This window comes from Sturnus vulgaris, chromosome 11, assembly GCF_052056855.1.
Source record: "Sturnus vulgaris isolate bStuVul1 chromosome 11, bStuVul1.hap1, whole genome shotgun sequence".
Classification (NCBI taxonomy): Eukaryota; Metazoa; Chordata; class Aves; order Passeriformes; family Sturnidae; genus Sturnus; species Sturnus vulgaris.
In genome coordinates this window covers 9,318,750-9,331,063 of record NC_142253.1, presented here as the reverse complement: position 1 = coordinate 9,331,063, position 12,314 = coordinate 9,318,750, and the positions used below count along the sequence as shown (strand labels likewise).

At 44.5% G+C, this 12,314-nt stretch overlaps 1 protein-coding gene and 1 long non-coding RNA gene across 3 annotated transcripts; one reads left to right on the top strand and one right to left on the bottom strand.

Annotated features, from left to right (window-relative positions):
- Positions 1-1,327: 1,327 nt before the first annotated feature.
- On the bottom strand, positions 1,328-4,315 carry LOC148222481 (uncharacterized). The gene is made up of 4 exons (XR_015806038.1): positions 4,220-4,315; positions 4,088-4,143; positions 2,237-2,324; positions 1,328-1,665 (listed from the first exon to the last, which is right to left on the bottom strand). It is a non-coding gene; the product is annotated as an uncharacterized LOC148222481 (long non-coding RNA).
- Positions 4,245-8,468, top strand: CCDC51 (coiled-coil domain containing 51). Of its 2 annotated transcripts, none has more exons than XM_088171422.1 (5): positions 4,245-4,313; positions 5,734-5,963; positions 6,074-6,420; positions 6,727-6,891; positions 7,611-8,468. In XM_088171422.1, the coding sequence occupies exons 3-5, from the start codon at positions 6,103-6,105 to the stop codon at positions 8,385-8,387; spliced, it is 1,260 nt and encodes a 419-aa protein (XP_088027548.1). In that variant the 5' UTR covers positions 4,245-4,313; positions 5,734-5,963; positions 6,074-6,102; the 3' UTR covers positions 8,388-8,468. The 2 variants fall into 2 exon arrangements, with proteins under 2 accessions (XP_088027548.1, XP_014727781.1); XM_014872295.2 differs by lacking the exon at positions 4,245-4,313 and adding an exon at positions 4,504-4,658.
- Positions 8,469-12,314: the final 3,846 nt, after the last annotated feature.

Sequence of the window (12,314 nt, the reverse complement as noted above, 5' to 3'; positions counted from 1 at the left end):
AATCTTGAATTTCAGCCTTCACACGCTGTATCTGGCTGGCAGGACTCAATCTGATGTCCAGAAAAGTATTGTTAGAGAACGACAGTTTTCTCAGTATCACCAAGGGCTGATTTATCCCCTTTTGGAGGACAGCAGGGATCTGTTCTTCCTATGAACCCATTGGCACGTGAGATGAGGCTGATCCACGGGGTAAGAACTGCGTGGCTGCAGCTGTGTCAGCTGAGGGGCCGAGGCTGCAGCGCTGGCTGGCTCCTCAAGGCTCGGGAATACAAGGCGAGGCCTTGCGGGCAGGAGCCGCCCGTGCCGTGCGGGAGCGGCGGGGCCGAGCTCAGGGGTCTCGCCGGGGCCGCCGGGGAGCGCTGCGCATGCGCAGAGCGGCGGCAACGGGTCCGCGCCCCGCGATTCCCGCGGCCGCCGCGCGGGGGCGGCAGAGTCCGGGGAAGGCCGGGACCCCCGCGCGCGGCCCCGCCCGACGCCGACCCTGGTCCCGGTCCCGGTCCCGGTCCCGCCCCGTGGCACAGGCGCTGCCGGCGGCCCCCGAGACGGACTGATGGCAGGCGTCCAGAGCACTCGCCCTGCTGCAACAGAGCCTCGCGTTTCAGAGGCAAGGAGGTAACGCCCCTAAACCCTCTAAAAATGTCTTTTTAACAAGGAAACCCTTAGTTGCACGCTGTGCACTGAACAGCCACCACCTGAGTTCCTTAGGAGCTCAGCCCGTACGAGCCCAGATTTCCCATGTAACTCCTCCCCGCCGTCAGTCTCGCTGTTCTCAGAAGCTATTCCCTCTCTGCAGCCATCAGCTGCCTTGCTTGACAGCAGGAACAGTCTCTGTGTCACAATTTCTCTTCAGTAATAAGGCCTTTGAATTGATTCTTTCCCTGTCACTCCCACCTTGGGAACAGCATATTCCTTCCTTCAAGTCTCCATAACCAGTGTTCAATCACTGCCATTCTTTTCAGTAATTCAGCTATAGTCTCAAAAGCACTGCTCCCCTCCCCTCTCCACCCCAAAGGCATTCTATGAGTGTAAAGGAGCTGTGATGTCAAGATGTATCTTAGGAAAACGGTGTAGTTGTAGGACAAAGGCAAGTGTATGTTCAGCAGGCAGTGGGACTGTAGGGCACAGCAGTGTTCTTCAGCAGGAACATTGAAAGGAGTGTTGTTTTGCAGTGGCTGACCCCAAGGTGCTGCTGATGGAAGTATAACCCAAGTTTTGTTTAAAGAAAACTTACAGCACTGATATAGCCACATCTCAGACAACTGCAGCTAAACCTAAGCCTCCAGATTAAAACTCTGCAGATTTTAACACTCAGGCCGTGACTCCACTGTCAAAAGAGAGGAGAAGTTGAAATTTATTCTCACAAATGACAACCAAACCACCAGATGCACTCAGGCTGCACAAGGGTACACATGGTCTTCAGTAAAAGTTTCATTTCCAGTATAAAACAGTAAAGCCATTTTTAAACAAAACCTACAGGTAAAGAGCAAATATCACATCTTAACAAAAAGGATTTATTCTGACAAAACAAAATGTACAATGTTTCCCAAATGACAGAGTGTTTTCAAGACTCTCTGAAGTCTGCAGGTCCATTGAGTAACTTGATCACTTCTTACCCTGCAGTTTGATCAAGCTACTTTTTGCCAGACTTCTTTATTCCACCACTGGCTGCCAAAAGAAACAACACAGCTGGTCAGGTGACTGTGACAGAGCTCAGCTACAAATGCAGTTCCTCATAAAGCTGAATCCCCCATTAGACAGCCTGCACAGCCCAGGTCCCCAGGGGTGAATTGTTTCTGCATGTGTGACTACTCCTGTGTGGTTTTGATCTCACATACCTTACTGTGAACAGTGATTTATTTAACATTAGAAATTAAGTTTCTTCTGGAACCAAGTATGCCCCATGATTCTACAATGGAACTAAATATTCCAGCAGTTACTTTGTTTTTCCATTTAATATTTTTTAATATAGCAGAAGCACAGTCTGGTCAAATCAAAACCAAGGCTAAGGGAATAAAAGCAGTTATCCCTACACCAAAGCCCCCAGCTGGGATCAAAGCTCTACAGAAGCAGGTACTGGAACTCCTCTGTTCTATATCATATGTACCTGCCATCATCTTACTTATCTCTGTCAAATAACCCAGAGGCACCTGCCTTTTTATGTTTGCCAAGCAAAAACATTAAATTTTTGAAGCCAGCAAGACCCCCATTTCTCCTGCCAGGATGGCACCTCACTTACCCAGGGGCCCTTTTCCAGCAGCTTTCGCTTTCATCTCCTCAAGTTTCTTTTGCTCTTCCTTTTGTTTTTGTTTGAATGCCAGATCCGTCTAAAGGAAAGAATAGCAGCATTTTTAACATCTCTTCCACAGAAAAATTCAAAAACATCTGAGAAGCAATGAAAAACAAATGTAACATTCCAGCAGCAGCAAATACCTGACTGGACCAAGGCAAGATGGCTGAACAATGCTAAACATGCAGAACATTGCAGAACTATCACCAAGGTTTGTGCTGTACACAAACTAAACTTTAACTCTGTATGTTTGGTCTTTCTGGAATTATTTCCCATGGTATAATCTCATTCTGAGATTTTGATTCCTCTGACTGATAGATATCTGCACTAACACCATTCATTACCATGGCCTCAGCAACACATGAAGCCCAGCAAACAGACACTAACAAAAACATTTCGTCTATAAAGAATGTAAATAAAGTAAGGCTACTTTCACAGATAAAAATCATAATTATTTTAAAAATCCTCCCACGCATACGTCATTTTTGCTGGGGTTAATAAATTTGTATTAATTCCAAGAAATGTAATGACACTGCCAGCAAATTGTACAGGCAAGGCAGTCAAGCCCCCTTGCTGGATGAGCCTCCAAATCCAGAAGTCAGACATACTCTGTCCTTTAGACACACATTCTTCACGGTCACCAAGGCTGAAAAGGACCCAGATTTTTAACCTGGCACTCAGGACTTTGGGGTAATTTAACTGAGGACCCTGAAAAGTGAGATTCCACAGATTCTTCACCAATCCAGTCTATGGCTCACCTTCACAACTGCAAAGCTTTCCTCTTCTTTCAGTTAAAGCCTCCCTTGCTGCAATGTATCCATATTACTTCCCCTACCTACCCCTCAGAGAACAGAATATTCTCTTTCTGCAGGTTTGCCTGTCTCCTGTAGGCTAATGTGTCTTTCTCAGTAAATCAATCCCTCACATTTATCCACTTCTGTGAGTTTTTCTCTTGCAATGTGTTGCTCCCAAGTGCTCAAAGTATTGCAGGGCTGAGACAAAAATAAATATTACATCATTTGACATACAAATGTTTATAACTTGGATCCTTGTAAGTACTTCATTAGTTCTAACATTTCTTGAACAATAAAGTTTATTTAGAAAGCTATGATTTTTTTTTCTTTTTCAAAGAGATACTGTATTTGCCTTTGTCCAGACAGTGGCACCTCATCCATCATGCACTATTCTCAGAAATAGCAGCTGACATCCATGCTTAAATGTACGGGTTCAGAGTATCTCCAACACGCAATTCACTAGTACTTAATTTATCCAAGCTACACAATAATCCCAGGCTCCTGGGACCACAGTGATTGATCGATTTCAGATCGCAATCTGATGTTCTGGCAAGGGCATTCCAAGCTCCTCCGGCAGCCAGCACTGCTGCATCCACCAGCACGGTGGAACAGGCGGGATGGAATCAGAGAAACACAGAATGGGGTTTGGCTTGGAGGGGACCTCAAGATAATCTCGTTCCAAAGTCCTGCCATGGGCAGAGACACCTTCCACAAGCCCAGATTATTCCAAATTTCGTCCGACCTGGCCTTGGACACTTCCAGGGATGGGGCAGCCACAGCTTCCCTGGGCAGCCTGTGCCATGGACTCAGCACCCTCACAGGCAAGAATATCTTCCTAATATCGAATCTAAACCGCCTCTCTTTCACTCTGAGCCCATTCCCCCTCGTCCTGGCACTACCTGCTCCTGTAAAAGCCAGCAGGAAGCCTCCAGGCAGCCGGGCCCGCCGGCTCCCTCACGGCCGGGGCTGAGCCCCCGCCGCCCCCGGGGCTCTCCCGCCGCCCTACCTCATCCAGATCCTTCGTCTGCTTCTTCGGCTGCTTCAGCGGCTTCTTCTTGCCGCCTGCAAAGACAGAGGAGACAGTGAGGGCCGGGCGGGGCCGGGCGGGCGGCACCGGCGGTCCCGGGCCCGGCCTTACCCTCCCGGCCCGACATGGCTCCGCTCGCTCCGCCCGCTCCCGCCGCTTCCGCCGCCGCTTCCGCCGCCGCCGCTTCCGCCGCCGGCCGGGGCAGGTACGGGGCGCGCCGGGGCCGGGCCGGGGCAGGGGCCGGCCGGGAGGGCAGCGGCGGCTCGGCCGGGTCGGTGGAAGGGCCCGCCCGGACAGGGAAGGAAGGAAAGAAGGAAAGAAGGGGTCGGTCGTGAGGAAGGAGCCGGCTGCGGGATGTGGGTGCGCGGTGGCGCCTCGGGAGTGCCGGGGCGCGCTCGGCCGCGGCACGGGAGCGCTGCGGAAGGCGGGACCCGCGGAACCGAGTCCCGCTCGCCACCGGCTCTGTGTGCGCGGCAGCTTTGGGAGTGTGTTTGGCAGAGGCTGCAGGCAGAGGAAATGCTTCTGGCAAGGGAGGCGAGAGAGGAACCAGGCACGTCATCTCAGATTAAGCTTTCACAACTTTCTTGTGTCCTCTGAGCTCAGGCTGAGATCACGTTCATCAGTCTGTGACCGTCTGCTAGAAATTCTTCAAATCTCAACTTTCTCTCTCTTATTTTTCAATACTCCAGTAGCCTGAGTATTTGGTTAAACTCTTCAGGTAGTAATGCAATTAAGAGAGGGGAATTTTGCAGTCTGGAACAGACAAAATTGAGCTGATGTTTATTGTGGCCTGCAATATAGAGTAGGTGTTGAACGCTGCTGTTAACAGGAGGTGTGTGAGTGGTGCTGGCAGGAGAAAGAACCTCCTTCATTTCCATGTTCTTGTGGGTTTGATCTTCCATGTCGTTGCGTGTGTAAAACAACTGTGTAAGATTTTCATAATGCTACTTGGTGTTATTATTAGTTGTTAGAACTAATCAGCAGGGAATGAACCTGTGGTGGTCAGAATTTTTCCAGCTGGTACAATACTTTTTTGTGGTGATGCTTGTATTAACCACCTAAAATTAACAAGGAAAGCTGTTTTAAAATAATTTAAAATATAATATAATGTAGCAGCTATCAAGTGCTCTCAGTAATTCGTTTTTTCATATTATATTAGCCAAAACCTGATATAGTTGTAATCAAATTTCATATAAAACCTGACTGAAAGGTTTTCCTGTTTCCAGTTTTTAGAGGAATATGCTTCAGTAGAACTCTAAGATCATATTCAAAATCAGTAGACAATAAACCATAACTAGCATCCTGTTTTTGCAGGATAAGCAAGAATTTTAAGCTCATTTTAAAATGCAGCCCTGTGTGTTAGAATGCTGTGCGTTCACTGCCTGAGATTTTTCTCTTCCTGTGGCTGTCCTGGTTTATTATTTTGTAGGCAGTTCCATGGGAATACTTGTGTTCAGTTCAGCACTTCTGGGTTTTCCCTCTGTCCTTTGTGTTTTTGTCTTTGCATCCTTCAACACTTCCTATATCTGTGCAATGTAAGATAAAGAGAATGATCGAGCCACACTTCTTTTTTTATCAAGATTTTGTCCCCTCTCTGCCTTTTTTCCTTTTCTGTTCTTTTGCAGAATTGTGAGTACCTGAGGCACAAACCACCTGGTGCAACCACTGCTCTGCTGAAGCACTAAATTTCTCTGAAGTTACTCTTGCTGTTACTGGCCCTGCACATGATCGCTGTTCACGCCGTGGGTGAATTAGTAATCAAGAAGCATGAAGCATGGTGGGAGTACTTCCTAACAGAAAATCAGGAATCTGTGGCACAATTGCACTTTGTTGAAAATTGTGGAAAGTTCTCTAGGTAAGCAGTGGTGTAAAAGTAGCATCTTGAATTGATTAGTTTTGGCACACGTGTAGTTAAGAACTATGAATCAGCCATACTTCAATAACTTCTCTTCTTCTTCCTTGTAGCACTTTTATTTAGTGATTAAATTCAAGACATGGGGCCTATGAAATACAAATCGAGTGTGTCCTCAGTGTCCTGTGGTCTGCAGTATCACCATTCATTGATGAAGTGGAGTCCAAAAGTGAATTTACACGTGGTGAGGACTTACTGCCCATCAGCACCCAAGAGGCCTGAAGCCAAGTCTGCAGTGGAAATGGCCATGGGTCTCCTTCATAGGATCACAGAGTCAGGGACTGTTATGGGAAAAAACTCCCTCCAAAAAGTGTCTGCAACATGCAGGAATTGGTGGGACAAATATGAAGAATTTGTTGGAATCAACGAAGTTCGAGAGGCTCAGGGAAAAGTGACAGAGGTAAACATGGAGATAATGTGGAATTTTTAAAATTATGAATAGAGCTATGTGAAGCATGAACACTGTGAGGTAGCAAAGGTTGTCCAAAGAGAATTATGTCTTTTTCTGCTTTGGCTGTCTGTGCAGGTACTGTGAATGTGTTCTAGGCTATGCATGTAGTAAGTAGAGCTTATTCTCTAAATTGAAATGGAATGTGGTTTATTTTCTTGGTGGTTTTTTTCCTCCCTCCACAAAAAAAAAAAATTAGTAGCAATTTAGATCTGTATGGTAATAAATCTTTAAAATAAATGCTCTTTTTTTTCTCAGGCAGAAAATGTCTTTATGATCGCTCGAGGGATAGTACGAGAGGCTCGTGAAAATGTAGAAGCCCAACAGATTAAACTGAAGGAAATTCGGGATCGCTTGGACAGAGTCTCTCGGGATGACACCCAGTATTTAGAGCTGGCTACTCTGGAACACAGGTTGCTGCAGGTAATTTGTTGATACTTAAGCATTGGTGAATATGTTGAAAATTTGTGCTAGTGATTGATTGTCTTTGTAGATGCAGATCAGTTCTGAAATAAGTGATCTGAGCTAATTTCTTAGGGTACGTGTATTACTTAGTTATTAATGGTTTGATCATCTGCAAATTTTATATGTTAATGCTAAAGTAGAGTAGTAAATTTGGAGAATCAAACTGAAGATAATGAGCCTAGCAAATTAATCGTTGTAGTGGTGACCTGTACATGAGTAGTTAATAAAAAGCTGCCATTCAACGAATTAACTCTCCATGAGATGAGAGAAACTCCTTTCTGGTTAATCCATTGAAGTTCTCTCAGCTGCCTTCTGCTGGTGTCTGGAGAAGTCAGCAGGGCTGAAACAGTGAATATTATGGGAAGTGAAAGACCTTGCTCACTCATATCCACTTTTTATCATCACGTGGCACATTCTCATATACAGGATTTTCAGCTGTGATTCCTTATAACCTTTTCCATTTCTCAGACTTAAAATGATGTCTCATTGACTTAAGTAGGATTAATAAAGAAAATCCCACAATCAAGCGGAAATTTCTGAAACTTGTAATAGATGTTCCCAATTTCCATTCCTTCATCTGCACTGGGGTTTGGGGGTTGATTTGGGATTTTTTCTTTTAGTATAGACTTTATAGCTTCATATTATACCTTCTCTTTTCATGACTGTGTTTCTTGCAGGAAGAGAAGAGGTACCGAGCTGCATATTTAAATGCAGAAGAATCTGAGAGAGAGAAATTCTCTCTCTTCTCTGCAGCTGTGAGGGAAAGCCATGAGAAGGAGCGCACAAGAGCTGAAAAAACAAAGAACTGGTCTATTATTGGCTCTGTACTGGGAGCCATTATAGGTGTTCTTGGTTCCACCTATGTCAATCGAGTAAGGCTGCAAGAACTGAAAGTGTTGGTGCTTGAAGCACAGAAGGGGCCAGTAAATTTGCAAGAAGCCATCAAAGAACAGGCCTCCAGCCATTACTTACAGCAGAAAGATCTCAGTGATGTCATAGAAGACCTAAAAAATGTGCTGCAAACAACAGCATCGGGGGGAGTGAAAGAAGGGGCTTTGTTAACTAGAGAAACCAGGAATGACTCCATAAAAATAGATTCTCTTTTAATGCCTTTAAATGAACAGCTGAACTACATTAAACAAGTCAGTTCATGTCTAGGGAGTTTACAACAGCAGTTTAACAGTCTGCAGGAAAGTATCACACAGGTGCTGTCTGAGCTGCAGAGTGTCAAACTCGCCATCCAGTCCCGACCTACAGAAAGAGTGATGCCAAGACCTTCAGGAGAGGGCAAGGGCCAGGCTGCTGCTGTGAGAGATGTGATTTTGGAATTGTGTGACACCGAGCGGAGACTGGAAACACAAATCAAGAGAAGTTCTATTTACAGCACTGCATTGACATGTGCTATGTTTGCCATTACTCTGCCTGTGCTCTATATCATACTGAAAGGGAACTGATCCCTAATTAATTGCCGCAACTTATTAGATTAATAAAGGTAAACTTGCACTCCAAGTACCTGGAGTACAAGTCCAAATAAAGCTGCTGTAGTGTTCCTCATTATGCCTTCTCCTGTATATTTGGAAAACTTGAACAGCCTTATCCATTTCTCTGTAACACCGTGCTTTTTAACAAGCAAAGGAAATGCCACAGTTTGATTTGTTCGTTTCATTCAGTTTCACTCTGACACTCTGTATATCAAGACAGCACCCAAAATGCCCCTCTTGACCCCAAATTGCATCTGCAAGGCCCAAAATGGGCCCCTTCAGACCCCAAGTTGTACCCCTGGTTGCTCCCAGTGCCCCACATCATCCCACAGTGGTCCCAGTTGTTCCCATCAGGCTCTAACCCACCCCAATGGGCCCCAGTTTGCATCCCCAGTGGCCCCAGTAGTCCAGGACAGGCCTGTAGTGTAATCAGGTACAAATCCTGACACACAAATCCCTGTACCCAGCCCCAAGGCCACCTCCCAACCCCTTGAGATTGTGAGGTTCAGACACATTTATTGCTGGAGCTGACCCATGAACTGATGTCCCTCCATCCCCACTGTTGCCTTCTCCCCCAGGTGTGGGCACAAGGAGGAGTCTTCTTCCAGTTACACAGTCCCAGAACTGAGCTGAGGTGATCCCCCCAAATCCTGTGTCCCCTCAGAGCCATCAGTGTTCCCCTGTCACCTCCTTCTCCCCCAGGACGCCATGGAGTTCTATTACATCTTCACCACCCCACACTGCGGCCACTACCAGGCCAAGTGATGGATCCTCAAGATGAACATGATATAACTGACAAAATATACAGTGATTTTTCACCCTGGAGCTGGATTTGTGATTTCCTGTTCCAATGATTCCTTTGCTCTGTCATTGATCTAAATGCCTTATATATAATTCTCTATATTTTGCTCTTTATTTCTTCATAGTTTTGCCATTTGTTCATTCACAAATCAGGAATTATTTTAATGAACAGCCAGATGACGAATTTAAAATACATTGAAGCTACACGTGGTAACCTTTTCCTAGGATGGTTTGTCATGAAATACCCAAAACATTTCTGAAGCTTCAGCTCTTTGTTATTGATATCTGCATGTCCTTCAAAGCTTTCAGGCAGGAAAAGAGACAGAGTTCAGATACACAGCTGTATTAAGTATGATGGTGTTTATTCTGACAATATAAGCCAATTATGCTTTCTTTACAGACTCCTTAACCTGTCATTCCCAAGGTATTTTGTGGTTTTAGTAATCATCTATGGAGCAATCGCTTTCTTATCCTTGCTAATATCTCATTGGAACTTTCTTCAGGTTTGTTGTTTTGGTTTTTTTCCTAATTTTGTCCTGCCTGGAAATTGAAATACTACTCTACAGCAGGTGCTTTTAAGCCAGTACATTAGCAGCAAGACACAAACTACTCCAAAATAATATTTGGAAAGAAGTGAAAGGTCCAGCTGCCTGTTTTCCCTGAAAGGATGAAAATTGGCTGATTGAGGCAAAACAGTTGCCTGAACAGCTAAACATCAGTATCTGTGTGTGGCCTCACACAAGGTTTCTGGTATGGCTCAGATAAGGAACAGTTTTCTCCCTGGGATGGCAGCAGATAGGCAAATCCAACGTGGAGCTCCTGCTTCACCAGCACTTCTGTGGGACCTTTGCAGACAAAGGAGCAGCATGCTCACTTCATGTTGTAATGCTTTTGTGTAAGCAACTCACCTGTCTGGTACACACTGCTGTGGTGGGACTTCCTCCTGTTTTAAGAGAGTTTGAGGTTTTAATTATAAGCTCCTAAGACTGCAAGATCTTTGGGACAGGGATGTATGTGGCACCAACTTCATTTGGTATTACTGGATGTTAATGACAGAATAAAGAAGCACTGTTAGGAATGATCTTTGATGATTCACTACCTGTAAGAGAGATGAAAGTGTAAAAAGTGGTTTTGGGAAATGCCACTGCTGATTTATACATTGATTATATGGAGTGTGAAGTGAGTAACAAGCATTTGTCAGGGAAGCAATTTAATCTTCTAGCTTTAGAACAGAGATAAAAATTCACATACACTTAGCTGTATCAAAAAGTGTGCATACAGATCAACAGAACTTTTCAAATCTTTAATATTTTATCATTTCACAAATATTTTTACAGGTAATATTTCTTGCAGGAGCTTGATGAAAATCAGACAAATGTGTAGTTAAAGGGGAAGGACTAGTACAATGGTTCTATTTGTAATTTTCCGCACTAGTCACTGAGAATTTTGTTCTGGTTTGGTATTTGGGTGTTTTTTTCAGTTTAACTATATAAAGTTGGCCCCCCTTACTATAACTGGCTGAATGTGTTATTTGACATCACTGAACATGTGGATTATATATATCAGCATGGTTTGTAAATGCTGAAGGCAGCTAAACTTGAAAGTCAGGGCAGCACTCACTGAATTGTACTCAGTGGCATCAAAAACGAGCAGAGGTCTGAGGCTAAACTTGTATACAGTAAATGAGAATACAAAACCAAGGGCTGCTTATTGCTCTAAAGGGATCTGCTTTTTACCCATTTAAAGTGAGTATTATGATAGTCTGTAGCTTTAATTCTCTGTAGAGTTACAGGAAGAAAAAGTCAGTCAAGGACGGTATGAACAGTCAATGAACAGTAGCAAACAAATCTGTGATAAATGATTGTTTGAAATAACACCTGAAATCTGAGAAGAGTGGGAAGGTGTATGTATCAGGATGAAAATAACTGGATCTTGTCCTTTTTAGGGACTTTCCAAGACTCGAGCACAGATCCTGTGTGTAGCTGGCAGAGCTCTGTGTTACAAGTAATTACCATGGCTCGCTTAGTTCTGCTCTTCCTTGCTAAATCCTCCTATGTGAAGTGACAGCAGAATAATTTCAATTAGGAAAAAACCCTTGTAATTAACTGTGACTATATAATAATTAGGAGAGAAGATTTGTGTATTCCCTCAATCCTGGATTAATCATCACTCCATTGTGGCAATGATCTAAATGTGGAGCTTGGTTCTTCACTGTATGTGCACCCCAAAGCCAGAAAGTGTGGCTGCAGCAGTGGCAGCTGTACCTGAGCTGGCTGAAGGCAATATCCAGGAAGATGCTATAACATGGACTGTATGTATAATCTGTTTAGTACTTTGTGCTAAACCCTTGTCATGGTAACGCAGGCAGCAAATACATGAGTTTGAACAAAACCAGCACAGCTGTACAGGGGGTGTTTACCTGGGCACTCACCTCAGTTCAGGTACATTTGCAGCAGTGATTTACACAAAAGCACATGACATCTCAGTGCATGTTTCCCGATGATTCAGCCAGGTCTAAGTGAATACTTTGTTGCCTGTGCTCTTCAGGTCTATTCTAGTAAAAACAGGGGAAAAGAAAAAACAGGAAAAAAAAAAACACACACAAAAAAGTTGCATACCTTTGGGTTATTAAAAAGGTTTATAATAGATAGTTGAGTTTCACTTTTGGAATGAGGTCTCTCAGCAGATCCTTTCTTCCATGAGTAATTTCTGCTTGCTAAGGTATTTTGAGACTTGAATTCTTACTCTGTGAGCAAAGACTTCTCTAGGCAGGATGGCTCAGCCAGCCCTGTGCCCCAAAGGCTCATCCAAGTGGGATGGTGGTTTCAAAACCATGGTGAGGCCAGGGACTGATCTGGGTACTGTGTGTGGGCCAGGGGAAGCCAGTGCTCATTCAGATTAGTTCCTCTGTCTGGCAAGACACAGAAGCTGAGCTAGAGAAAACCTGGTAAGAGCAATAGGAAGCCCTTTGATAGATATTAACTACAGAAAAATGGGTGTCAGTGGCCTGAGCTTGGCCCATGTTAAGCTATTTTGAGTTCTTACTGCTCCTTGATAAACCACCAGTAACTCAAAAGCAAACAGCTTGTGGCTATGGAA